General features: G+C 49.1%; 4 protein-coding genes across 8 annotated transcripts in view; 2 read left to right on the top strand and 2 right to left on the bottom strand.

Moving 5' to 3' along the window:
- Positions 1-3: 3 nt before the first annotated feature.
- Positions 4-6642, bottom strand: rabep1 (rabaptin, RAB GTPase binding effector protein 1). The gene is made up of 16 exons (XM_019872689.1): positions 6339-6642; positions 5030-5158; positions 4585-4788; positions 4290-4450; positions 3952-4071; positions 3735-3870; positions 3230-3408; positions 3006-3116; positions 2310-2762; positions 1962-2066; positions 1750-1866; positions 1572-1670; positions 1369-1509; positions 870-1059; positions 638-693; positions 4-69 (listed from the first exon to the last, which is right to left on the bottom strand). Exons 1-16 carry the CDS (start codon positions 6382-6384, stop codon positions 22-24), a joined length of 2295 nt encoding a protein of 764 aa, XP_019728248.1. The 5' UTR covers positions 6385-6642; the 3' UTR covers positions 4-21.
- An 801-nt stretch (positions 6643-7443) lies between these two features.
- Positions 7444-10371, top strand: scimp (SLP adaptor and CSK interacting membrane protein). Of its 3 annotated transcripts, none has more exons than XM_019872347.1 (4): positions 7444-7774; positions 8907-8949; positions 9351-9421; positions 9575-10371. In XM_019872347.1, exons 1-4 carry the CDS (start codon positions 7663-7665, stop codon positions 10222-10224), a joined length of 876 nt encoding a protein of 291 aa, XP_019727906.1. In that variant the 5' UTR covers positions 7444-7662; the 3' UTR covers positions 10225-10371. The 3 variants fall into 3 exon arrangements, with proteins under 3 accessions (XP_019727906.1, XP_019727896.1, XP_019727915.1); XM_019872337.1 differs by having other exon boundaries at positions 7445-7774; positions 8907-8952; positions 9348-9421; XM_019872356.1 differs by lacking the exon at positions 7444-7774 and having other exon boundaries at positions 8931-8964.
- Positions 10372-10957: 586 nt separating this feature from the next.
- vps37d (VPS37D subunit of ESCRT-I) lies at positions 10958-24034 on the top strand. 2 transcript variants are annotated; one of them, XM_019872312.1, is made up of 4 exons: positions 10963-11653; positions 15453-15624; positions 19921-20003; positions 21355-22000. In XM_019872312.1, the coding sequence occupies exons 1-4, from the start codon at positions 11543-11545 to the stop codon at positions 21886-21888; spliced, it is 900 nt and encodes a 299-aa protein (XP_019727871.1). In that variant the 5' UTR covers positions 10963-11542; the 3' UTR covers positions 21889-22000. The 2 variants fall into 2 exon arrangements, with proteins under 2 accessions (XP_019727862.1, XP_019727871.1); XM_019872303.1 differs by lacking the exon at positions 19921-20003 and having other exon boundaries at positions 10958-11653; positions 21355-24034.
- Positions 24035-26006: 1972 nt separating this feature from the next.
- Positions 26007-27918, bottom strand: part of LOC109517194 (ATP-sensitive inward rectifier potassium channel 1-like) — a 4958-nt gene continuing 3046 nt past the window's right edge. For both annotated transcript variants that reach the window (XM_019872217.1, XM_019872209.1), the window contains exon 2: positions 26007-27584. In XM_019872217.1, coding sequence (XP_019727776.1) covers positions 26422-27573 — 1152 coding nt within the window. In that variant the 5' untranslated portion in view covers positions 27574-27584 and the 3' untranslated portion in view covers positions 26007-26421. The remainder of the gene's footprint in view (positions 27585-27918) is intronic.

The following is a 27918-nucleotide window of genomic DNA, read 5'->3' as shown; positions in this document are numbered from 1 at the left end:
GAACCACGACGTCCAGACAGATTAGATGCTTTCCAGCCTCTCCGACTTTTGCGACAAACTGCTCTGCAACTGCACGCACAAACGTACGGGGCGTCAACGGGCAAGTCGACTGAGGGAGCCGAATATGGAAAGCCGTTTGAGTCCCCGCCACACGGGTGAGATCCGTGTGCTCCGATGCCGTCTTTTCACTCCAAAGACAATTCTGCACACGAGCAGAACGACTCACTGTGTCTCACTAGCAACATTTATCCCGCTACCAGTGCCACCTTTGGCCGACGGGAGCAACCTCAAGCTGGATACTGAACAAACAGCTTAATTTTATCCGATTCGTCGTTGAATATTTGACTGTCCAAATATGCGATCGCCGCAGCCCAAATCTTTGTCCTCACTAGTAAGGCCCACGAGTGGACCGACTTGGGTGGACTCGTCCAACGACTGTCTGACTTTTTCCACTCTTACTTCAGCACAACATTGGAGAGCCCACTTGTGGGCCATCTGCGTGTTACGAGTGAGCACGAGTTGACAACTGTGGGCTACTCGTAACGTGATCCGACATCAAAAATGAAATTCACTTCAGTGGCTCAAGCGGCTTTCCATACTTCAAACATTCAAAGTGCGATTGGAGAACAAATCTAACCTGCTCCTTCTCTATTTTTATCCGCTCCAGCTCCGTCTTCAAACCGGAGAAGGAAGCTGTTTGGGAAGACACACCGGGACAGAATCACCATTTAAAAAAAATTAAAAAATACCACACGCTCATGACTCATCCCGGTGTCAACACGCTGGTGTTATTCGTCCGCGAATAAAGCCACCAAAATGTCGGTTGAGGCTGAGGATGGCGAGTGGCAACGGGTGTTGGGGAGTCTCACCGATCTCCTCCTTGCAGCCTTCGATCTCCGTCTGCAACGTGTCCTCCAGGTTCTCCTTGAGGCACTGCTCGGCTTGGATCTGCTCCTTGAGGAAGAGGATCTCCGCCTTCAGCTTCTCCTCCGTGTGCTCGGCCGACGTCCGCAGCGTCACCGTGTCCTCGCGCAGCCGCAGCACCGTCGCCTGGAGCTCCTGGGCCCGCCGCGACGCGATCGAAACATTTGTTCACGCGAGACAGGGAAGCAAGATGACACGGTGGTCCATCTTTTTTTTCTTTTCTGGGTTTTTAAGAGTACACAGTGAACTCGCGTTTCCAGACACATTCACAATGAGTGAAAAGTTTCGGATGGAAAATAGAACTCTACGGGATTGTACTGAATAGTTTGAGCGTGCTTCATAAATTCAAAGGTGCGATGAGTGTGTGGGAGGTGTAAAACTAAAGACCAAAATCGAGAGCTGGCCGCGTTTCCCTGTCCGCGTTGGTGACGGGCAAGCACTTACTTGCACATTGTCGGGCATGGCGAAGCCGTCTTGCTGCAGCAGCTCCGAGTGGAGACGGCGTTTTCCCTGCAGGCTCTCGTTGTCCCGCTGGAGTCGGCTCAGCTCGTCGGCCAGTTGCTCGCGCGACTGCGCCAGCGCGGCCTCAAAAGCACAAGGAAAGGTGAGGAAGGCCGCGCCCTCCGGGTGCCGCGCCCGACGCTCACCATCTGTCCTTGCGTGTTCCTCTTGGCTTCGCCGAAGGCCTCCTGAAGCGTGCCCAGCAGCCTTTCCGACTCCTGGACTCGTCGGACGAGGGCCGACACCTGCTGCGCAAAAGAAAGGCCCTACGAGTGAAACATTTGGCAGTTCAACCGAAACCCAGTTTGAAAAACGTCAAGTGACCTTGGCGGCGGTTTCCTCGTTCCCCAGCTTGACGGAATCTTCCAGGCTTTGTTTCTCGGCCACGCTCCTCTCCAGGTGATCGTTGGCCTGCCGCAGCATCGCCTGCAGTTTCTTGACCTGCGGAGCGAGCCGCAACGCTTCCCCCGTCAACACTCGGCACGGAGAGCGGGCCCAAACGCAGGCGGAGCGCCGCGACCACGGCGAGGGCGGACCTGATCTCGAGTGTCGGCTTCCTGGCCCTGGATGACCTGCAGCTGCTTCTCGTAGTTGGAGCACATGTCGCAGCGGCGGCCCAGCTTCCTGCCCGCGTTCTTCACCTGAGGTGGCAAACAAAGCCCGCCGGGGACGCAACATTAGGCACACTGATGCCCCCCCCCCACCCACATAGTCACGGTTCACTATTGCCGATGTGACCTAATTTTCCTCATGTGGGGAGGAGCTTAAATTTAGCGCAGGTTGTGTAGATGTGCATTTCTGGTGCATTTTTCCCCCCAAATCCTGCGGAGGCCAGCCGCTCCATTTTTGGCTGGGCCTCAATTGCTTTCGCTATTTCAACGCACCTCCTGCTGCAGCAGGTTCCACTCGCTGTCGCTGACCAGTCGGTAGCCGGCAGGGGGTAAGTAGGCGACGTCGGGGGCTTGCGAGATGCTGGAGAGCAGCGACGCCGTCTCCTCCTGCTCGGGCGTCATGGCTTTGATGGCCTTCTCCTGGTCTTTGGTGAGCAGGAAGTGGCTGGCCGTCAGCTTGACGGAGCCGACGGAGCCGCCGTCTCCCAAGCCGGCGTCCGCCGCGCCGCAGTCGGCCCCCACCAGGGGCCCGAAGTCGGACTCGTCCAAGTGGCCGGCCGACTTGGCCTTGTGGTTCAGGCCCGGCGTGGCCGACAGGGAGGAGCCCAGGCTGTCGGTGGACTGCACCCTCCGCAGGTTCTCCCTGTAGGGGTCCGGCGGGCCGCCGGGCACCAAGTCGGCGTCCAGCGAGTGCATGGAGCCGTGGGCGCTGTGGTTGGTCGGCGCCTGGGGAGGACAAAGCCAAAAATGAAGGCAAAGCAAACCTTCACCGATGCGGTTATTGACCAACTTTTTTTTTTTTTTTTTGTAATATTCGGAGAAAGTCACCATACAACGAGCGCGAATTATTTATCATCATCCTTTGGGCTAATTGTCCCAAGCCACACCGTGGTCTTTTGAGAAGAATCCAATTTTTTTAAATCCACCAAAGACTTTGCTTTGCAAAATGAGGTGAGAGTCATCCGGCACCTCCTCAACGCTCAAGCCCAGGAAGATGTCCTCCAAGGGCTCCGTGTTGTCCGCGCCGTCTTCCTCGTGCAGATCCTTCATTTGGCTCAGCCTCTCCTTCTCGTCGTCTTCCTGCGAGGCGCAAGAGACGCGGCGTCAAGCCGGCAAACGCCCGTGCGGGCCCATACGGGAATTCACGGGTGCAAAAACGGCATTTGAACTTTCTCCGCCGGGTGACTGTGGACCTGGTCTTTCTTCTTGATCTCCTCCACCTGCCGCAGCTGCTCGGAGGAGAGCACGCTCTCGATCCTCTGCATGTCCCTCATGAGGAGGCGCTGGGACTCGAGGAACTGATCGTTGGCTCGCTGCCACGTGTGCTTGAGCTGGTTGTGCTGCTGCCGCTCCAGCTCCAGTTTGTGGCACACTGGACCCGACCAACGCGTACAAAGAAAAAAAAAAGCAGGGAGACAAAATTGGGGGGGGCTTTCAATTGAAGATTTTTTTTCTTTCTCATTTTACGACTGTGTCCATGAAATGAATAGAAATTGAAATGTTTTTGTTCTTTTCACGTTGCATCTTTTTTTGTGGTTCTATGATGACTTTTTTAACTGGCAAAATAACGCCACGGGACATCCTCAGTGCGACACGGCAAATGCATCATGACCAATCTTGACAAGATGAAAAGACGTCCATCGATGTACATGAAAGGCTCCCATACGGCCACGAATATTTGGACTGGATTTCAATGACCTTCGTGAAGCTCCCGCCGTAGTTTCTCGGCGTCCTCCTGCAGGACCGACTTCTGCGTGTTGAGCACGGCCACGTACATCTCCAGGTCGGTGCGACACGACTTCTCCGCCTCCAAAACGTGGTTGAGCTCCTTCACCTGGCATCATTTTTTTTTTTTTAATGTTATGACTTTATTGCGCCCTCATTCTCGCAACGTTTGGATGATAAAAAGCTTCACCTTGGACGCCTCGAGTTCCTTGACCCTGTCCTCGGCCGTGGACAGCTTGGCTTTGAGCGTGCCGATCTCCTGTTCCATGGGCATGACCACCGAACGGAGCTTTTCCGCATCCTCCTGAGCCTTTCGAGCAAGCAAGTACAGTGGGCGCATTGCATTGAGGTATCATTCGGCTGTAGATTTTGCAAAATATAATGAAAACAATAGCTTTTGTGGCGGGGGGGGGCACAAAATGTAGGCGGCTACGTTTCTAGCTCACCACCGACGAGTTGCCACTTGTGATGTGTTTTGGTTTGCATGACGTGAGAGGCGGCTCTGCTCAAGGTGAGCAGCAAGCGTACCTTCTTCATGTCGTCCTCCAGGTTCTGCTCCTCCTGGGGCTCGTTGAGTCGCCGCCTGAGGTCTGCCACCTCCCTCTCCACGGCCTCGCGGTACTGGCCCCACTGGGCTCGCTCCTGCTCCAGACGCTGGTGGAACTGGACCTCGTACTCGCAAACCGTTTCTGAGGCGGGACGTGACGCGCGCGTTACGGCACAAGGATCTATTTTGAGCTATGAGCCGATGCCACGTCATGTGCTCGGTTACAGCCGCAGCTGCTTTTTTTTTTGGGGGTGGGGGTGGGGGGTCTCAACGTGCCTTTCATGATGGCCTGCAGCGAGGCCACCTCCTCCTGCCACTGGCCGCGGACCTGATCGATGGCCTCCTGCTTTGTGTTCTCCGACACCGTGGCCACCGCCTTGATGGTCTCGATCTCGGAGCGGGCCTGCGTCAGCTGGGCCTGCGCGGCGCTCAGCTCGGCCTGGGCCGACTCCAGAGCTGACGTCTGCCTCTTCAGATCCTCTGGAGAAGAATGAAACCAAACCAATTTCGGGATTATCATCAGAATTATCATCACATTGCGGCAGCCTCGACGATTGGGCCGATGGGCGATAAAGACGCACTGTATTGGAACTCGGAGAAAAGTTGTGGTGATTGGATACAACCGCATAACTGTGTGCGCATAAATCACGTGAATTATTTGCGACTGCGCCATTGTGAATTCCAGTTTAGAGTAAATTCTCACAGCGAGGCGCTCTCTTACCCTCTTTGGCCAAATAGAGCTCTTTGAACTTGGCTCTCTTCTGGTTGAACTCGGCCTCCAGCTGCTGCTTGGCTTTGCCGAATTCAGCCCTCTCCCGCTCCAGGGCCTCCATTCGCTGTTGGAGCTCGTCTGAAAGGACAAATTGGCAGTTTTTTTTCCCCCCCAATGATCTGACACTACCTCAGATTGTGGACAGAAATATTCTTATTACTATCTCACGAATGAGCGGAACATTATTTTTGGAATGGTTTGGCTTTGTGGAGAAACGTGGAGGCAGGATTTTAAAAGTGTGAATGTTTTCCATTGCTTTGGGAATATTGCAAGTGGAAAAAACAAGTGAAGAATTGAAAGTTGGAATACTTTGAATGAGTTGAATAAGTTGTGAAATATGGAACTGCGAGTTACATTTTGATCATATCTCCATTCATTTCAACGAGATTTGAAACAGCGAAAATGGGGATTTGTGAAGTAAAGAATAATCTTGCTCATAACATGTCCCGGTGAGCTGAATGTTTTAAAGGTTTGAAACGGTCAAGAAACGAGGTGATAATATTGGGCGCATTTCGGGAACATGACAACAAGTTCCCCAAGATCTTCATCATGAGCTGAATACTGTGATGATGGAGAAGCGTGACGTAAACATGCAAAACGTGTGGATCGCTTTGAGAAGGTTATCGTGGGGAACGTGGACTAATTGGAAACGTGGGAAATGATGGAACGGAATGACGACACCATGTTTGTAGCTGCAGAATAGCATGCGTGTTATCACCAATAGTAATAATAATAATGAGGCGCTTAATACGCACCATTATGACACTTAGCAAGTTAGCACAACATGCTACGTCTAGCCACACCAGTTAGCTCAAATCAACATATATTAACGCGTCACGGAATGCTGTCACATCTCACTTTATACACAATTAACATTAATACACTTGCACAACATGAGCTGATAATGAGTGACCTACTGTCTCTGCTTGTGTGTGTGTGTGTGTGTGTGTGTGTGTGTGTGAGCGCGCGCGCGCGCGCGGGTGTGGGGGAGAGTGTGTGTGTGTGTGTGTGTGTGTGTGTGTGTGAGCGCGCGCGCGCGCGCGGGTGTGTGGGAAAGTGCGATCCTTGCGTGTGTTGTGTGTGTGTGTGTGTGTGTGTGTGTGTGTGAGACACGTCGCCCTGTTAGTAGATCGGGGATGGGGGTGATGCTACAGAGCTAATGTTGTCAAAAGATGCCGAGGCCGCTAACCAAGCGCGAGGCTAACCTTCCGCACACCGATGCGCCGTAAAACGTCGTGAAACACACGAGACATGTTACCGTCATGCTGCGACGACGGAGGGGCTCCCGCGGCCTGCTCGGCCATGGCTTGTTGTGGGGAGGGGGACACTGACGATGAGGAAGGGGATCCGAGCTAGGAGTGTCTCTCAAGGCAGGCTAACAACATGACAGGCAGCGTCAAGATGGCGAACAGAATACACGCCACGTCCGCTTGACGCTTCAAAGTAAATGTATAACCGGTGTACTTAGCCATATTGTGTGCCATTAAATGGCGGTCAAAGGTAAATAGAATACTTTAGATTTTATAAAACAGCACGGTAACACTATATCAACACCACCACCGATACGGCGCTTTTTTTTTGCCAAATAGACGCTGTGCGCGGTGGACCATTACGTATTTCCGGTTAAAAAATACGGAGGCGTACGAGCTTCCGGGTTCCGTATGTCGCAAACTACAGTACCGGAACACCGTCTGGAGTTATAAACAAACTAAAAAATACGGAGGCGTACGAGCTTCCGGGTTCCGTGTGTCGCAAACTACAGTACCGGAGCACCATCTGGAGTTCTAAACAAACTAATTATTTTCATTTGTTTTAACCGGTTTTTTTTGTCGCTACATTCTATACCTTGGAACTGGCCATTTTCAAGGTGAAACTGTCCTCCGAAGTTGTGACTCTTAAAGACGAAAGAAAACAGCCAAATTTGTGGTGTGCCGACCACAATGTTCAGTTTATTGAAAAGGTTTACCAGTGAGCCGGTACGACAAAGGAGAAAGTTTACATTAGGCGAGACAATTTAACACCCCCTAATCCCACGTTGCCTGCACACAAATCATGCGAGTGCACCACTACATCATCAGCAGCTTCTTGAAAATATTGCATTTTGTAAATATAATGAATAATTGTTTTTTTCCCCCTAATGAGGTGTATTTTACTTTAAGCAGTATTACAGTCTTTGTCAAGCTCTGTTTTCTGGTCCAATGCTACGAATATATTGCAGTATGTGATGCGTCATCATCAAAAGGAAGCTGATGGGGAGCTGCAACCTGGAGAGGATGCAGATAAAGAGAGCCCCATCCTCATGTGTTGGCATGATATGCGGACTTGTGTGTGTTTTTGTCTAATAATGCACATCAACACGCTTGAAAACTTTGCCGCTTTCCAGTGCATGAACTTGGCTGAGTCACAAGTCCCAAGAGATGCCACATTTAGGTGATCGTCTGCTTTGCCGCGATATTCTAAGTATCAAAAAGGGGAAGTAGTTGATGCTCTTCTTTCCAATTGCACTTTGCTTCTTCTTTCTTGTAAGCAGCAGCGACTCCGACTTGTCTCTTTGATTCCTCTGGAACTTTGTCTAATTGCCAATGGATCTTCTACGACAGTACTTTTGGTTGTGGCTGATGCTCGCGATCATTTTTGTGTGTTTGCTCATCGGCATCATTTTCGCCTTAATCAACAAGTGCATCTCCAAGAACGGTTGGTTTGGTCACAGTTTTTTTTCTTCTTCATCATCTGTGAGATTGAGGCCTTACACATCAGAGCTAAAAATAAGATTAAAACAGATTTTTTTTTGTTGTTGTTGTTGATGAAATGCACTGATGGCAGATGCCGTACGTAATACGTACTGCGGTGAACCCAACCCAAAACACAACTCGGTTAGTGTGAAGAAACCACAGACCTCAGTGGAGTTTTTTTCTTCCCCAGGAATTCTGGTGTAACATCCAAGCACGGTCTCCCGTTCCAAGCTAAACTTTCTTGAGCTTCTCAGACATCATGACGCAGCAATTTTATGCTTGCTTTTCCTCCATGAAAGAAAAGAAATCAGCAATGGAGTTTTATTTCTCAACTCAAGGGTCTAATTTAGTTTCAATACCCACATGTTCACCAATGTTTTTGTTGAGAAGGAAATCGCTGAGAACCTTCCACAAAAAGGATACCGCTCCCACGTACTGTCAAAAATGTTTTGGAGTCCAATACGTCTTCCCAAGTTCATGTAGCTAGCCACACCTGTGACCAAAATCGTATGTGATACGTTGTGAAGCTTCACAACGAAAATACAATTCGACCTCGCCAGCAGTTGTGGCAACATTGAGCAGCCAAATTTCGCGGCAAATTGAAGAAAGGACAAGAGTTGGCTCGCCAGCAGAATGAGGAATGCGTGGTTGTGCTCTCTATCATTTTGGCTGGTGTTGTATTGAAGTATATTCCGCATAAACCTTCTTCAACGTGTTCCTTTTATGCGTTACATCTTTTGAATGACACCGAAAACAAAAAGGGGAAAAAAAAAAGTCATTCGATGGTTAACATTGAGCTAATGCATCCACTCTGACTGCGCACTATTACCATATTTTTGTGCTTGCACACATCACAAAAGATCATCAATGTATGAATTTCCATTGTTCACGTCCATATTTGATTCGCCGCGATGAAACTTGAATGAATGTTTTGGGTAAACTGAGACGTGCGATGTTTCGACTCGGTGACCCCCAAGTGAATGAAGAGGATAATAACATTCAATCATGTTGATCTATTTTTAACTCCTCCTTTGGTTGCTTATTGTTTTACGTGTTGTGCTCTTCTCCTTTTGTTTGTTTGTTTGTTTTTACAGAGAAAGACGGATCCTCGCAGCGCTACAAAGGCTCCAAGGACAAGTAAAACAAATAGATGTGAAATGTTTTATAGTTTAACTCCAAAAAGTCATGTTGAAGTTGGCCTAAGTTGTTGATTTGACAGAGTTGTGAAGGTCACCTAGTATAGCGTATTTCCCCAACATGGAAAAGTTTCAATGACTTGATTTTGACTTTTCTTGCAAGCATTTTTGATATGTTTCATAGATTGCTGTGCAAGCTGCGTCTTTATTCTAATCTTGCTCACAGGCAGCTAAATTTGGCGTAGTTAAAATAGAAAATTGAATAAAAAAACGGGACTTTGTGTACAAAAATATTTTCCCCCAAAGTAGAAAATATACTGCTATAAACAACTTTTTTTCTTTTTTTTTTTTTTTTTAATGACACAATATTTACTTGAACATTTTTTCCGTTGTATCTCTCAGGGATGACAAATACCGTGAGCGGAACCAGACTATTCCGCCCTTGCCCCCTCGCACCCAGTTCGGGTCGGAAGGTAAAATTAACGTTTATCAACGATAATTCTTATTATGGCAGATGAGTTAGCAGACAAACCAAAAGTCATTTTTAACTCCTCCATTTAATCAGGAGAAATCAAAATTATCTGTCAGGGTTTGTTAAAATTTGGCCTCTTGTTCTGTTTTTTTAGAGGGCCAGAGCTATGAGAACATTGCAGAGGTTCCCAACCAAAGACAAAAAACAATATCCCATGACCTACGTGACCATGAGGAGAACAAGGGCAACCTTCCTGAACATATGCAGATCCAGGACCAGAACCATGGCAATCTCCATGACCAAGTTCAGAACCCGGGAAGACTCCATAACCAAGATTGGCACCTCAACAATGACCACGACCGAGATTGGAACCCGAAAGACCTCCAAAACCGAGGTCAGAACTTGACCAACTTACATAAACTCCATCAGAAGACTGCACCCCCCGACACTCATGATTTCACCCTGACCCATGTCCACATCCAAGATCACTACCTGAGCAATCTCTTGAGCCAAAATCAGAATCTAGGCACCCGCCAAAACCAAGATCAGAACTCCACCCACACCCAAGATCGCACCCTGAGCAATCTCCATCACCAAGATCAGAACCTGACCCGCCTTCACAACTACGAGCAGATCCCCGATGAGCAGCCAGACTATGTGGAGGTAGAGGATCAAGACGAAGAAGCGTTCCCTCTGGTTCCATCGTGCGAGGAGGTGCTGGAGCTGGCGGAAGACACGGCAGAGGACTATGACGACGTCGAAGACGAAAACCAAGATGAGAAGGACTACGATGATATTGGTTGAGTCTCCATTTGGTCAGGGGCCAACGCAATGAAGAAGAAACTGCCAGACGGTGGCACTGCAAATTCTAAGCATTTTTTTTCATTTGACAGCCACCTGATATGTGTTCCATTGAGGTATTGACCCAAGATAAGGTGTTTATTTCTTCAAGGATGAGATAATGCCACCTTTGGTAGCGTCATGAAGACTCTGAGTTGTGGGGTTGTCCGCTAACATTACCTGCTAATGCTACATTAGCAGTTAACTTTTTTTTTTAATTAACTTACCAATATGACATACTTTATTTGACATTGTAGGTTCTTCGCCTCTATTTTGAAGGAAGTGCAGCCAAAAAAAAGGATTTTGATGCAAGTTGTATGAGCTAGTATGTAAGGGTTGATGCTGATAAATAATACCCCCCTCCCACCAAAAAAAAAAAACAAAAAACCAAAAACGTAACTTGCTAGCAGTTCCCCTGTTGCGACAAGTGACAAGTGGGCTCAAAGCTGTCTTCATAATTGTGAACTGCTTGCCTGGGGCTGGCTTTTTTTCACACGCCGGCGGCTGAAAAATAAAACATATCCCTTTGCGCTAACCCCCTAATCATAATGTCAGTCACTTCAGTTCATTTGGTCTTAAGAGCTTTAATCAGTGCAAGTGCGGGCTTTGCAGTATTACAAAACATCGCTGTACTGAAGCCATAAAGGATGTTTGGACCTATGAGTAAAGCCAAACTGTGGCAGGCTTTTTACTTTCCGGATTTGGATTTGACACCTCTGGTTCGTGGTATTTCCATTCATTTCAACGGGAAAGGATGATTTGAGACATTGTGTGTTTTGAGTTACGAATTATACTCACAAGTTAAGGCACAATTGTACTTCTTTCTAAGCGTAAAGACAAAAAAAAACTTCAAAACATGGGTTTGAACCTCAAATAAGTGTTATCTGTGAAAAACGGGGGTTGCCACCCAGAAACACCACCACCAACAACAACAAAAAACATTTAAAAATTATAAGAATGTTGAAATCCATGAACGTGTGAATCGAAGTACGCGAGGTTCCATTGTACCTTCTGCGTACTTTCGTCACCTCGAAGCAAAGTTGAGCTTTTATTTTCCAAGTCGCATATCCGCCGTGGGGTCTTACTTTGGCGGGAGCTAACAAGAAGTGGCCCACATTGAGGTACACACCCGAGAGCTTAGCTTGTTAGTCGCGTCGAGTTCGCACTGCAACGTGAGCCGCCAGCCGCAGCAGCGAGATGTGAGCCGGCCGCGCGAAGGAGGACTTTTTGCCTTCCCCAAACTGTCTTTTGTCCATTTTGAAGGACGTACAAACTCCCCGCGATGGACCCCGCCGCTTGCCCCGACGGCTACCGGGCTCTGAGCACCGGCGAGCTGAGGGAGCTTTTACAGAGCGACGACAAAATGGAGCAAATCATTGGACTCAATGAGAAGGTGGGTACGTAGCGGTATATCGGCTTCGCCCCTCAAAGTGCCTCAGGCGATGTTATCCGCGTTATTTGTGTTTGTCTTGAACTGTTTTGAAATGACAGCGGGTGTGCTTGTGGACCTTTTGTTGCAGCGAATCCGCTTTACATGCTTCGTCGGCTGTCTGCGTGGCGGGCGGTCGTTTTTTTCATTTTTTTTTCTACGTTAGAACCAAATTATTTATTTAATTTCCGACACAAATCAAACGGAGGTGTTTATTCCATTGACCATTTTGGGGGGGTTATTTATTACGCTTATCTGTCCCCCCCCCTCCTCGCACACACACACGCACGCGCACATGTACACGCGCGTTGTATGCTGGTGGATACATTTCCCCTCGTCTTTTAAGGCTTATTGCAAAACCCCGTTTAAAATGTTCCCCCGTTTTATCAACTACACATTTCTCCATTACCCCGTTGAGTAATCCCATCACGTTTCTTCAAACACACGTTTTGTACTCTAGTATACAATTCGGCGTTGTTTGAAATCTTCTCTACTTTCTATCTCGACATACATTCCAAGTTTCAGCTGCATGTTCGCCACTCGAACGGGTCCCTGAGCGGCGCAAGGAACCGCGTCCAATTTCGACTAAACGTGTTGTTAATCGGTGCCGTGTCTGGTCTTGATGTATCGCACCCATGCCGGGTTAAGGTGTGCTGTCGGAACTCTTTCCAGCCGTCCTTGTTTGAATGAAAGCACAAATGCAGCTTTGCGGTTTGACGCGGTTAATTAAAATCGTGCACTTTGTCAACAGTGTTCCGCGCACATTGCAGCGCATGCTTGTTACTTCTGGCGTCCAGGCCCCCTCTTTTGTCATGCACATAGTATGCAGATTGCAGCAGTTAAATCATAGTTGTCTTTATCTAATTATAAACAATCTTTTCAAACATGTAATACTAGCCGGTCTGCCCGCCACCAATAAATGAATGCTTAATCCTTAATCAATGTTTCAGAGAAAAAGGAAACTGTCGGGTTTTTTCCCCCCAGCACTTGTTTTCACCAAAAAACAGCGACTAAGAGTGTTTTTTAACATTTAGTTACCGTTTCAAGATTTCCCCCCCATGACTGTTGGCAAACCAACCGTTACAAAGTTTCACTGCGAATGTGGTGGGGACGCAGACAGCTGTCAATTTGAGAGCGTTTCAATCTCCCTCGTTACCACGATCACATACTCGCGTTTCAATTCAAAATCAGTCCTGGCAAGTGTTTTTTTAAAAAATGTTATCTCTGCTCTTGGAATGAAACCACACTCTGCTCTGTGGTCAACTGTCAATCAGATGTCACTGCAACGACCTGGAAAACGGGACGCTACTTCATTTGGCATCTTTCTTAGGTGTACGCATCACTACGTGTTGGAAAATACATGTGCTTCAGGCCTCCCGTGGCTGAAATATATCGCACAGAGTTATTTTAGGAATGAGTCACGACAATTCGACAATTCCCCCCCTCGCTCTTTCACCTTCTCTCCATGACATGAAAACACTCGAGGCCTACGACGAGGTGCTCTGAAGTGGCCAGACCAGATGCATTAAGGGCGTCACGAGGCGCCGTTTTAGCCATGCCCCCAAAATCAGGAAAACTGAAATGGTGAAAAACAGTTCCGTCTTCTCACATTTCCAGCAATTATCTTCAAACACGTGCAATGTATTTCGAAAACTGTAAATTCACTTGACAGGTTCTCTTAGTCGATTGCATTGACTGATCTTGATTCCCAAACCCCGATGACACGTTCATAATTCAGACTAACCGCTTGCGTTGACGTAGCGAAAGGCGTCACTTGTTTGCGAGCTCCGAGGCTTTCTTCCGATAAGGATGTGACATTTGACACCAAGCCGCGAGGAGGATTTCAGTCAACGTGGACCGACTGCAGACATTGTTGGGGGCTGTCCAAGAGCGTCAGCGGGAGGCCTGCGATGTAAATGGAGTCCCCCGGCCCCCCCGAGGATGTTTGGCGTGACCCGGCGGGCTTTGTCGGCAGCGCCAGCTGGGCAAGCCCCGGAAATCAAGTTGGCGTGAATGGTGACCTTTTCCCATGTTTTAAGAGCGTCTTTGATTTCTTTTGAAGAGCCGTCGTGACTCGTCGTTTGACGGGGTACTTGCCGGTGCTGCTTTCCCAGCACGCAGCCCGAAACACCAAGACTCCGCGGCGTCCATGTCTTCTGCCTCGTTTGGTCCGCGTCATTTCCGATCCGCGGGAGCGAGTACTGAAAGCCAAGTGGCGAGAGATTGAGCTACTGTCGTCATCAGTGGCGCCCCACCGATGAGGAATTTTTTTGGCGGAAAAAAATTTGGCCGTTTGGAAGAATGAAATTCTGAGAACTAAGGCAAATAGCATCTCGTTCACCGCAGGGATGTTCTCTGCTGCCGTTGCTCATAAGGGGGGCGTTAGCAATGATCAACTCTGGCTCTTTCAAAGAGCACTATTAAAAGTCCGTGGACCGCAACGACGCGGCTCGTCGTGATCATCAGCGCTCCCCCCGATCCCTTCCGAGTGTCGTCTTTTTCAGTGTTTGCTCAATCCAAACAAAGTCCCCCCCGGCAGCCCCAGTCAGATAAGCGCCAAGCGTGAACTGACATGACCACCAAAAACAAAAATGCCTTATCTTTCTCTACACTGCAGACGTTCTGAAGAAACGGCAGCATCCGGAAATTCTGCGGCTTTTCAGATGGCTTCAGTCGCCCTTTTGGTGAACCGTAAAGAAACGCGAGGCAGATGCACCGGGTCTCTCCGCAAACTGCCTTTGGGCTTTTTGTGACGCTTTGGGAAGAAACCGTGTGAGACTGCGCTCATGTGTGTTTGGGATTGTATTGTTCTCTCACTAAAGGGAATGCGTTTGCAGAACGCCATCTTGTCTGCTGATGGTCAAATGAGGTTGAAGGTTTCTTTTTTTGGGGGGGGGGGGGGTGACACTTTTCAGCCGTTGCTATAGCCTTTCATGGGAATTGTCACTACTTCCTGGCGACGTGTCTTCAGACAGCCCTTGCCAGCTCCCATGAGGCTCTCCGGGGGCGACGCGTTTATGTGAAACAAACAAAAGAAAAACTGTCATCCAGGACATTGCTGACCTCGCTGTGCCGCGTAGCGGAAAAACGGTCACGGCCTGGTGGTCATTCCCGGCCCGCCGGTGGTCCGGTTGCTAACGATGATCAGTTCGGGCAGCTCCCGGTGACTCCCAACACGCACGCGACAAACCGTTCACCTCATTTATGGGAAGCCCTCGGAGACTTTTATGCAGTCCTTTTACCGGTGTGCTCAATGTTCTTGCGAGTCGGGACAAAGGCCGGTGGTACCTGGATCAAGTTTATTCGCCCATGCATGTTTTGGGCATGTGGGAGGAAATCGGAGTTCCCGGAGAAAACGCACGCAGGCACGGGGGAAAGATGCAAAGCAACCGAACCCGTGACCTTTGCGCTGTGTGGTGGCCCAACTCACATGTATGCCGAATCCATTTTCTTTTTCATTCCCCTGAGGAGAAGAGGCAGTAAAACAGGCCAAAATACAGATGTCAAGGGCTGAGCTCGGACTTTAAGATGGGTCTCAAGGATACGGGCTGAATCCTCAAACGGCTTTCCGTAAAAGGGATCCACAGTTTGTTGGCATTCAAGCAGTTTGAATGAAGTGACTTCATCTTGAATTGAATTTCATTTATTTGCCACCCTCCATTCATTTAAACAGAACTAGTCGTGAACTCTGGAAGTGCGTTTTTTTTTTTCTCCTCCCCAAATAATGACTCGTGTTTTTTTTTTTGTTTTTTTTTTTTCCCAGTTTCAGGAGCTTCAAATAGACAGGGAGATGATGATGGCGTCCAATCGCAGCCTGGCCGACGACAGCCTGGCCCGGCGGCCGCGCCTTAATAACGGCAGACTCCAGTTGGCCGAAAAATACCGGGAGCTGTCCAACGTGGCAACCACGTGCTGGGAAAAACAGAGTCAGCTTGGTGAGTTGAAATCCCCCGGGCCCATAGACCAGAAACTGGGGGTGGGGGGGCGGCTTTTTTTTAAGCTCCATATTACATGCCGGAGGAATAACGTCAAGAGCTGGGAAGAAGTGATGACAAACACAAATTGGCACAAAATAACTGACAGATTAAACGGTTATTAAAATAATTGTGAGTTGCAGCCCTAAAATATTGGAAGTCAGACAACTTTTTTTTTTTTAACTGAGTTTTTTTGAACAGCATGGAAGAGGGTCCCTCCCGGTTTGTCTTTGAAAATCCGATGGCGCCCTTGAAGTGCTTTGGAAGTCAGATGAGCCGGTGGCTGCAGGCGACAGAGTTGAATGGGATCCTTTCTGACTTGCGACTTTGACAAAAGTGCATTTGGCAAAAGTGGAAGTCTCTCGTCAGCCTTTGGAAAAAGTGTCGGGCTTGGAGACAAGTGGTCAAATGCTTGGCAAAAAGCCTCAGTGTGACTCTGGAGTTTGCTCATGGGAACCCAACGGGCCGTATCAGGAAGCCCGCCGACTTTGGTCCCGAAGGAAGCCGGCTGCTCGGATTTGGCCCAATCGTCTGCATGTGTGTACCCCGTTTCTGCAACTTTAAAGAACTTGAACAGTTGACGATTGCTGGTCCGAACCTTTGTCGAGCAAGATGGAGAGGGGAGAAAAATCACCTCAGCCCACAGGATAATCTTTCCCAGACATCTCGCAGTCGGGCCTCGTGCTCACTTTGATCAGCCGCGGCCGCCTGCGAGTTTCGCTTCAATTCAACAGGCCCAGATTTCACTTTGCGAGTACGGAGTATGAGTACGATGAAACGAGATCGTTATTTCCGACTGTCGTCGTACCTTTTGGGGTGACGTTTTTCTCTTGTGCTGTGCCTGAGATTTTTTTTCAAATGTAAAATGGATGTCTCTGCTCACGAGAGGTTGGCGAACACCGCAGGCTGAGACAACAAAACCTTTGACGATCCCAAGCATGACCCTGGTGAATTGTCATTTTTAAGCTTGGGTGTTTTTTTTTTTTTTTTTTTAGCGATCTTGTCAGATGAGGTCGTTGCTGTTGGCCCCGCATTTCACGTGCCTTTGGTGTCTGATGTCTTTCAGTCTCCGGTTGCTTTTGCACACACAGCTGCTGCACATCCACGCAGGCTTCACTCAACCCCCCACCCACCCCCCACCCCCTTTCCTCAATTCGCCTTGACATTTTTTCTGGGATTTAACGAGCTTGCCGAGTCGCCCTTGACTTTCTCCATATTTATTTTTCATACCTGGAAGCTCGACAGCTTTACGTTTTGCTGGCGGACCGTGGGAACGTTTGATGTGTCGGAAGCGTTCTCGGCTGCGCGAGCGAGACGGCGCATCGTTTCCACGTCTCCTTTTTTCATCTCTGAGAATCCCCTCCCCGAGGTTTCCCGATGCGAGGAAACGTTGACAGAAACCACGCGGTCGCTATTAGGCTCCTCCACCAAAATGCCGACACATCCGTCGGCAAGACTGAGTGGCGATTTGTTTGGAATCATCATCACTTACGACATTGACGAAAAACAGACGTTTTTTTTTTTTTTTTTTAATGGTCCTTGCCTTTGAGAAGCAAGAATTCCTGCGTATAGAGTGCACATTGTTCAGCTTGACGGCCTTTTAACGCAAACGTTAACGATTCAAGATGTCGAATGGTGAAGTGTTTTCATGCGCAATGAGGGGCTTGCTGGAGCGGGCTACCAAAGCGCAATATTTTCCCCTCGCCTGCGATCAAAGTCGACAACGGACGTCCCTAAAAATGATGATCCTGAGCAAGATTTCTGTGGGCTGTGTTTAGAAACGCTGAGAGCAAGTTGGAGACGGGTCTCTAAACCAGGGAACTGTCAGGACTGCCAGTCGTAGATTCCGATTCGGAAATGTGCAACCAACCTTTCCAAGGTTTGCGCAGCTCGTCTTTCCCCTCATATTTGCAATGTGCGGATGTCTCTCCCTGAGTTGCTGATCACGCCTCTATTTCCTGTTTTTATTTATTTCATGTCTTCATAGCAAGGTCACCTTAGGTGCCATCTTTGTGTCAAATAAAGGGGGGGAGGGGCTCATTTCGTCATAGAAAAGTGCTGTGCTGTGCTGCCCTCTTGTGGCACCAATGGGCAATTACAACTGATTTGTCATCTGACTATTTCTTTCGTGTCGTGCTGTCCGAAAACTGCTTTCGTCGACCCGTTGTGCCGTCCACCCCACCAAGTCTGGTTCTGTGAGTCTTGTGCAGCACCGGGAAGCCGGTGACAGCAATCGAAATTGAGCGGAATGGGAACGAGGAGGAGATGTGACACCGTGCGCGCGCGGAGTGGCCTTGCCCCAAAGCACATTAGCCACATTAGCCTCATAAGCCCCCTAGCCAGATTGCCCTCCCCCCTTTTGTGGATCACAGCTTTAGCTAATTCACTTCCCCTTAGTCACCTTCATGGAAGGACCAAAGAGAAAACATGATTCCCTCCTCCGAGGAGCACATGTTTTTGCTCGATTCTTGATTTTGTGAGCAGGCTCACACAACTACTTCCGGTGTTGTTGACATTGCACGTTTTCTTTGTTCAGGGAGTCACATGCGTTTAGGACTCCCCGATTCCGACAGTTGCCAGATGTCTTCAGAACGCCCTGTGGAATGCTTCTGTCCCCAAACTCCAAACACAATTCACCTTCCGGCTGTGGTGCGCACTCGTTTGTCATTTCGACCCAGGATGGGCAACTGCATTACTCCTGCAATTTTGGGGCCTACAAAACTGTTCAAACACTCGTCGATTCGTTTCACACTCTTTGCTCGAGTTGTCAGCGTTTGTGGGGGAATGGAAGAATTGAAATGGGGGCGTCTCAGTCTTAACGCGGTTGGCAGCCGGCGCGTTCTCGCAACTCCATCAATTCTGATGAAAGCAAGGGGTGCCACTTTTGTGTGAAAGCAGAAGAATTACACGCTTTGTATTAGAAGCAACCGCGCAGCATAGCCCGATGACAGCCCCTTTAGCTTAATGCTGACAAACAACGCAAAATACCACAGACTGGTTATCAGTGTCTGTTTTTTTAACATGATTCTCAGAGGCATATATTCTTTATCCTCTGTGACAAAGGGCTAAAATCACAGCAGAAGAAGCAGTGCAGTGTCAACAAACAAACAAACAAATCGGCTTTGCGTTTTTCTTGGGCTGGCCCAGTTCCTCTCCACTGTATTTGCTACGTTGATAAATTTGACTTGAAGTTGACCAAATTCTTCACTTTTAAACGACGTTTTAATGTGGCAGACTTTGCCAGCCTTGTTGACTGATAGTAGTTCCCTTCGTATTTATGATTGTGTTTTATGTGACGGTGGATAGGCTGGAGACAGCCTCGCTATCAGTTTTCAGCCTACCTGCTCACTGAAAGCCGCCTGCCTGTTTCACACGGGGCGTTTGTTTTTGTGTTTGTTTTTTTTTTTTTTCCTCTCCGTTGCTTCATTTCTGACGCCACTTGACTCGATATCATCTCCCCGACATGACGAGTTGATCCATCAGGGCCGCCAACAAATTGCCAAGCGTGGCAACATGATGCGTGCGCGGGCCTCCCCCGGGTCCAGTTGGCTTCCCGTGCCGAATGTAGGTCACGTTTCAGCTGCCTTAGGAGTGTTTGTTTTCCCTGGCTGTCAACTCACATTCGCCTCCTTCGCCACGTCCCCAACGTGCGGTCGTCGGACAGGCGCGCTACCGTTTCCGTGCGCGCCGGCTTGCTTTTGCAACCTACGCTGGATGGAAGGTGAACGCGACGCCGTGAATTATTCATGTTGAGGTGAGGGTGTTTGAAGAAAGCGCAACAGTTGCCCGCTTTTTTTAAGATGAATGGATTTCGGTGGACAAGGAACTAGGACTGTAATGACTTTTTGAACATCAGTGAACAATCTGTTCATTTTTATTTGAATGAATAGGACAAAAATAAGTCTATTTTCCATCCTTTTAGTTTAAAAAAAAAAAAAAACCTTTGAGATTGACAGTGCAGAAAATGCACTCTGTTCACGGTTTGCTGCGTCAAGTTGATCTTTTTCTCCCCAAAGTCAAAACAGATTTCTGCAAATAAAGGTCACTTCGTGGACTCTAATAACGCAAAGCCTCACCCGGGACAGTTATGCGGTGGGGGGTGTCAATGAGCAGATGGGCCTGACAATGAGTCTCGGGGCCAGTGTGAAGCGGAAACATATTTCTTGTCTTGTGGGTTTTCTCCGCCGCTCGACGAGGGCGGCTGGGGTGAAGTCTCGGTGCCTGCGTTCATTTTCACCTGAGCTTCACCCTTTTCAGGAGCCCGAGACCCGAAGCCCAGCCTGCAGAGCGCCCAGAACCTCCTGCAAGAAGAGGTGGCACGTGCCGAGGAGAACTCGGAGGTAAAAACAAACAACAAAAAAGTCAAGGAAGGCTTCTTTTTTTCCCAAACAAAAAAAAGGAGTGATTTCCACATGTCATCTGCTTCCTCCCCCACCCCCGTGAAGCTCCGATCAACAACGACTCACTGCCACGCCCACCAGCCAGGCCACAAACAACACATTGTTCTCTCTGCTCTCTATCCTCTTTTTTTTTTTTTTTTACCCTGCAAATTGTCTGACTGGAGCGGATGCGGTGGGTGGAATCATTTTGTGGCTATTTGCTCTGATCTCAGCCATGTGAGATGTAGCGGCCCGCGCTGCTATTCAAGCTGTGCGGCGTGATGGCTTGGCTGCGGCAATCTTCCCGTGTTCTGCCCTCATGGCTGTATTCAGTTTCACATTAATACCAATACTGATAGCGAATCACTTTTTTTTGTTTTGGTGTAGCAAATAGTCCATATTTGCGAGTAATCAACATCCTCGGCCCCGAAAAGGGACTTGTAATTACGTAAGGACAGCAGCAAGCAGAACAGTATCGGCACCATGCATGGAGCATGTACACAATCATGAACCCATGTTGCATAGATACCCAAAAAAAAAAAAAAGGCATTAAAATATAAGAGCACTAAAATTATTTTTTTCCAAAAGCTTTTTTTGTTTTAATAATGTCTCTAGCACAATGAATGCGGCTTGACTGTAAATGCGATGAGCAAGTAAGTTGACTTTTCCATGAAGCCACGCTAATGAAGTGCCGTGTCGATTCCCTGAATGAAAGACGGTCCAGGCAACACGTCTGACTTGAATGAAACGCGAAGAGCCGCGCGTCGCTTTTTTTGATCAGCCAGCGCTGGGGTTGACGTAAAAATTTCAGAGCGTCTCTTCGGTCATCGCCGCGACAGCCATCCGACGCTCGCCGCCACCTCGCGTCAGAGGACGCAACCCGGCGCGAGCGACGCAAACCGTGACGGATGCGCGCCCGACGGGGCTGAAATTCCCATCCTGGGAACCGGTCCGGACGAGGAGCGCTCGGCTTTCGCGCGTTGCCAAAAGCAACCGTCGCTGAGCTCGAGGCCCTTTTGTTAGCCGCGTACGGCGAGTTATTCCAGCTGACAAAGTGGGCCGGGCCAAAGTTCAGGCGTAAACATCCTGCGCGCTTCTTAAATTGTCATTCTCCTCAGAGGGGGGGGCCGCCTGATGGATGGGACGTCCCCGCGTCTTTGTCTGCTGGAGAGTTGCAAGATTCAGGTTGCCAAAAAGTGTTCCGTCTGCTCATTGTTTCATTTGGACGCTTTAAATTGCAATCCCATCCAAGTGTTCCTCCCCTTCGCAAGTGTTGTCTGCTGACACCGCTTTGGTTTTGTCGTCGTCACAGGAGCTGCTGGACACGTTCATGGAGGGGAACATGAGCCTGGAGGACTTTTTGGACTCCTTCCAGCGCTCCCGGAGGACTTACCACATGCGCCGAGCGCAGGCGGAGAAAATGCAGGACTTGATCAAGAAGCAGCCCGGCAAAGCGGGCGGCGGCGAGGACGCGCCGGGCAACGTCCTCGAGGAGGCAAAGGCGGCCGCGGCGGAAGCGCCGCGGCCCAACGGCTACGTGGCGCAGGGACCTCTGCGGGTTTTCCAGGTACGCTACGGCCTGACGCCGGCCATCCTGCTGCCGCGCTACCCGCTTTCTCCCGTTTCCCCCGCGGCCCCGGCACAGCCGCAGCCGCAGCACGCCAGGACTCCCCCGCCCCCTCCCCACCCGCAGGGACACGTCCCGGGCCCCGGCGCCCCCCTCCAGCCGGTGGGGCTCAGGGTGATCGGACAGCTGCCCGGGGGCTGGCCGCCCAGCGGGCGCCCGGTACGGCTGCAGCAGCTCTACAGGCCCAACCCGCAACAACCCCAGCCGCCCCTCCGATAGGTCGGCGCCGGCGAGAAGGCGGGGCCAAAGCTTCTCGGAGAGCTTGTCCCGGGAACGGGGATCCTTCCGAAGACGGCAAACCATCCGTCCCGAGATGGCGCCACGCTTTTACCCGGTGGGATAGTCGATTGGATGGGACAAGAGCACGGGCGCCCTCACAATCGCCGGATCCGACCGGCTTGGACTCTGTTTTGAGGCCAAAAGGGCTTGATTGAAGACTCAAAATGGTCCAGAGATGGGACTGCCTGCGATTGATTAGTGACCAGAGGTGGGTGGAGTGGCCACTGATTGTACTCGGAGTAAGAGTGCCCTTACTTTCGAATACTATGACCTCAAAGTAGGCCTCCAAATACTGTAGTCACTTCAATATTCAGTCGGATATCGGGCGGCAGCTCGGTGTGCTCGCGGTGAACGTGGCTGCCGGGGTTTGAAGCTCTGTTTTCTCCAATTTTCTCAAAAGACGACAAATTGTTCCTTGACGGGAATGCGAATGCCTTGAACGGACTGGCGACCAATCCAGGTTGCGCGGTGCGAGCTCAGCCTGGGTTCCGGTCCAGTTACCCGCAACGCCAATGATGACGAGCAGTCCGGAAAATGGCCGGAAAATTCTCAAGGCGTTGTCATGGAATCCATTTCCAAGTGCTATATCCACCCCCCCCCGAACCCCCCCTTTTTAATTTATTGGTGTAAATCCTCTTTTGAATGTCTGCCTTCAAAGAGCTGCCGCACATTTGCAAGATTTCTCTCCCAACACGCCGCGGGAGGAGACGCCATCCTCGCTTTGGGGGGGGATTAGAATCATTGTCTCTGAATTAATCCGCTCGGTATTCCACCAGCGAGTGATCAGACAACGTTTACGCCGCTTTGACAAACTCCCACTTGAGAAAAGTGCCTTTCGGCCACCGGTGCCCAGTCGCATCCATCGGCGCTCTCATTGCGAGTGGTCGCCTTTGAATGACATTCCCCTCGGGAGCCCTGCGCAAGCTTTCCGCGTCTTGTTTTAGAGCCTCTTGGAAATGCCCTCCAAGATGAGTCCCAAAAAAATGCGACCTAGATACTCGCGCGGCAGCGTCTCGCTGCGCTTCGCGCGCACAATATTGTCTCACTCACATCTGCTCAAGATGAAAGCACCGGGGATGATAAACACATTTGAAGAAGTCAAATGCAAAAGATCATTTGCCGCACCGTAGCACCACCTACTGGCCAGAGTGGACTTAAGGCAAAAACGGTTTTGCGTTGAGTATCAGTGGCCTCATGCCGATACCTGCTAGCGGTATTTGCCCATCCCTAAAAAGAAAAGAGTCAAATGTACCCTTTTCTCTTTCTACCGTTGCGCTCAAAGCAACCCCTCGCTCCTTTTTGCAGCTGCGTGACCACAATTTGAGAGAATGTGACCGACCTTTCCTGATCTTTTTTTCCCCTGTGACACGTTTCCTGGGCACTGGTGGCTGGACGTGCACTTTCATGTCCATTCAGGAAAGGAAAATGCTCCATTTTGGCTCAACGAATGGAAACCCCCCCCCCCCCCCCCAAAAAAAAATCTGTATGACCCCACTTGTCTGTCTACAGTATTTGACACTGTGTGAGGCTCCAACAAACGGATCAGTGAGCCAAAAGCATCTTATGTGACAACTTCGTAACAACGTTTTCCCCAGCAGCCTTTTCAAAGGTTTTGGCTCCCAGCAGAATGTGAGCATTTGGGTCCGTGAACGTAAGCTGCATGTCAAGTTGACCTTGATGGGTTCTCTGGAGCCAACGTCGGAGCCGGGACTGCACGGCCGTCCCTTCATATCATGAGGACCGGGCTCATGTTAGCGTCGAGGTGGCCTAGCGATGAGGACAGAAATTCCAAAGCGACACAGAGTCCGAATTTGTTCGCTTTCTTTCAGCAGAAATGGTGGGAAATTCCGAGACGACAATACAAAGTACTCGCCCTCGAGAGACAAACCAAACAGGATTGGACACACTCTGTGCTATTGCTAGCTAGCTGTTAGTGTTCGCATCAAATTTGCTTTTCATTTGAAACGTGCACTGCACAAAAATTGCAGATATGTAAAAATTCCGCAAAACTGCAAATTCATATTGTAATATACGCCTTTTAAAATCTTGATTCGATACAATTGTTGATGCTGGGTATTATAAAAAACAAATAATTGTGAATGAAAATGTCACATAAAAAAAAATCAATCAAAACGGGAATACTGAATTCCACGCTTTCAAGAGCCATTAGCATTAGCAATTTTTTTTTCCAAAAAAGAGAAAACCTATCTTTTATTTGACATTTTGGGGGGGGGTAAAAATAGACTAGAAACTGATTTTATTGATTTATAAAACACTGTAATATGTATTGTTAAATATTTGTTAAAACCTTTTTTTAAATGTAATGTACATGATTTCATGTCTTAATATATGATGGTCTAAAAAAAAGAATACAGTATATAGCGCAAATGAAGAACACTAAAAGGTGTTGAAGACATTTGTTTTTTAATGTGTGGAAGACGGATGTCTCAGTTTAAAAAGTTTTTTTAGGTTCAAATGAAACGCCAGACGTTTTTGGTGACTTCTCAGGCTATCTTAACAAAAAGCCAAAGAAAATGCAAAACACGTGTGGCGTTGTCTCTGGGTTTTCAATTCCAATGAAGGCTGCCGGGGGAAAAGTTGGCACGTATGCTCGGTTCCAAATGTCCAGTATGTACAATGCGTTAAAAAAAAAAAATCAAAATTGATTGCGCTGACTTCCTCTGGCTCCCGGCTGCTGACATTCAAGTGACCTTACACAAAGCATTTGCAGGTGACGTCATTTCCATCTGGGACTTGTCAATAAAGCACATTTGTGACACATTTGTTCGTGTAAAACCGCGGTGTCAAATCACTGCGTCTTTCTTGTGTTTTGGTCTCTCTGACACTTTTCAATGTGACTCTCTCCAGCCAGCAGGGAAACGCTTGAGATTAACCCCGGTTGTTCTTTGGCTTCGGAGCTGCTCAGAGGTGGAGGCTTCAAGGCTGAGGAGAAGGCTCAAGGTGGCAACAAGGTCAAAGACGCGCACTTTCATCCAAACTTGGCCCGTCTGTCGTAGGATCACAAATGCTAATCTGATGAGATTTCGGTAAGGAGGAAAATCACTGAAATTCAAAGTTCACCGGTTACATGGTGGCATTGTTTTGAAATGTGAAGGATTTTCTTCCAAGAACCAACATAACGAGTCTCAAAATTTGTTGTCAGCTAATTTCTTTCTTTTTTGGGAGGAATCAAATAATTGATTATAAATAAAACAATAATACAGTTGTGCATATTTTAACAATTTCTACAGTAGTAAAAAAAAATACTATGATGACTTTATTTAATTGGCTAATTGTAATTGGAAATGTTACCATCAAAAATGAATTGAGTTCATTTAATAACATAAATATTTTGATTGAGATTTGATGCTCTGCCATTCATAACCGTCAATTAGCGATACCGTCACAGTCTGACCAAATGTCTTTACTTCATGAATGTATTTTTAGTGTTTTTTTTAATGGAAAAAAAATTCACGTTTAAATGTGTTTTATTTGCAAAATTATGAATGAAAAGTACATTGTTTTTTTTGTATGCTTAAAGAGCAGCAACCCTCTATATTTACATTTTAAAGAATTATTCCTTATATCAATTGGTGCATTTAGCTCGCTAGCTCAATCTCAAGTGTATCGTTTTCTTTGATTTTTTTCAATACTGTAGTCCAATCAAATTTTAGTCACAAATCAGATGAAAACGTTTCCTGATGCTTATTTGGTGATAGTAGTGCTTTGCTGCCCTCTACTGGCCATCGGTATACTCCACCGCTTTGTGGTACGTCAAAATCAAATTAAGTTTCATTAGTGAAAAGAACCTAAAGTCATTTCATTGTGGGCGTACGCATTTTATTGAGTAACGTCCCTGAGTCACGAACGACCACCGAATTTCGCTGCGTCCTTCTAACGGCAAACAAGGACGTCGATCTGTCAATGTGCGACATTTTCGTGGCAATAATGACAAAGTGCGAAAAGCCCGTGTGTGTGTGTGTGTGTGTGTGTGTGTGTGTGTGTGTGTGTGTGTGTGTGTGAGAGAGCCCCCCCCCCCGCCTCCACACAGTGCAGTTTTTTTATTAAAAGCGACTCAGACGTTAATCTTCTCAGGAGGAACCCGCTGTGCCGTTCACGATGAATGCCCCTTTTCATTGCTGAGGAACTTTCAACGTCCTTCAGAGTTCGGCCCGAACCAGTCACGCTAAATATCTCAGGTGAAACATTTGGCTCGAAAAATCTTGCGTGACCAGATTCTAAATCCAAACAAATCCTTGTGGAACAGGACCAAGTTGGCAAAATCGTCACTTGATGGAACGATTTCGGGTGACGGATAAGAATGTTCACGTGTTACATGAAACTGCCTGTTGAGTTTGACCCCGGACCTGGTCCTAAATCTGACCAGATGGTCCCTGGGCAGATTTTTCTGTAGCTTTTTTTGGGGCGGGTGTGGGGGGGCTTCCTCCTCCATACGCGAGAAGGATGAGGCCTTCACATCTTGGTGACGTCTGCGGCGTCGTGAACGTCCGTGCCCTGGAAGGCCAGGTTGTGGATGCCAATCTTCTGCTGGTTCTTGCGATTGTCTTTCTTGTGTTGGTTGTGGATCTGGAGCTCGGCGTCCGCTTTGCCCTCAAAGCAGCGGGCGCAGTGCGGCGTTGCCACCTGCACGCTCTTGGAAAAGTTGGAGAAATCCACGCAGTACTTGCCCGTCTTGGTTCGCGAGATGATGGGCAGGAAGCTGTGCCCCCACTGCATCTCCTGGGGGGTGTAAGAGGTCCGCACCTGGCAGACGGAACTGGTGGACTCGGCCGTGCCGTCCAAGAAGACCACCAGCTCAAAGTCCTGATGGGGCAGCGTGTCGGCCGAGATCTCGTAGAAGGGGCTGGCCCGGTCGATCACGTGGTAGAGCGTCAGGGGGCAAATGAAGAAGAGGTTGTCCTTGCCGGCGTCCACCGTGAAGTGGATGTCGAGCTGGTCCAAGATGAGCGTCTCGCCGTCGGAGGTGGTGGTGGTCTTCAGGAGCTTCCCATAGATCTGGCTGCCGATCAGAAGCGTCTTGCGGAGGTTGGCCACGCGGATCTGGAGGCAGAGCTTGCCGTTCTTCAGGCAGATGACGGCCGTGTCGCTGAAGCTCACCGTCTTGGCGCGTCTCTTGGGCAGGGAGATTTTGGCCAGGATGACCCCGCACATGAAGCTGTTGATGAAAACGCCCACCATGGACTGCAGGATGATGACCGCCACCGTGCCGGCGCACTGGCCCGTCGGGGCCCGCCCGCCGTAGCCGATGGTGGTCTGCGTCTCCAGGGAGTAGAGGAAGGCGGTGGTCAGGCTGTTGACGTTGGCGATGCACATGGTGTGGTTGGTGCGCCGCGGCGCCGACATGTCCCCGTTGCTGCGGGCGATCCAGTACCACAGCAGGCTGAAGATGAACCAGCTCCCGATGAACGACGCCACGAACAGAAGCAGCACGAAGCGCCAACGGATCTCCACAAAGGTGGTCCACATGTCCACCAGGTACGCCAGGTGGTTGCCGGGCTCCCTCTTGCCAAACTCGATGTTGCAGCGGCCGTCTTTGGTCACCAGACGGCTTTTGCGACCCGGGTGCACCTTTGGCTGGATGTGACCCTGGAACCGCTGGAACATCCTGTAAATATCTTGCAGGGCGGGAGTGGGGATTAGTTGCGCCACTTGCGAGCGGAACGCCTTCCGCGCGCAGGCCAAACGGCGCGCGCCATCCGGTGGCATCTTGGTGACGCGGCAACAATTTCGAGTGTGTTGAGGAGCTTGGTTTGGACATTGACGTGTGTCAAGCGTAACACAGACGGATGTAACGGAGAATCCGGTAGTTTTTCAAAATAAAACATCTTTCGTATTCCGAAATAAATAAAACGGAATTAAGGCAAGTTCTTTCTGTGCGGCCCGGTACCAAATGCCCGGCGGACCGATACCGGTCCGCGGACCGGCGGTTGGGGACCCCTGCACTAAAGG

Source organism: Hippocampus comes, unplaced genomic scaffold (genome assembly GCF_001891065.2).
Source record: "Hippocampus comes isolate QL1 unplaced genomic scaffold, H_comes_QL1_v1.1 scaffold33, whole genome shotgun sequence".
Classification (NCBI taxonomy): domain Eukaryota; kingdom Metazoa; phylum Chordata; class Actinopteri; order Syngnathiformes; family Syngnathidae; genus Hippocampus; species Hippocampus comes.
Note: the sequence above shows the minus strand (reverse complement) of the source record. Positions and strands in the feature narration are given on the sequence as shown.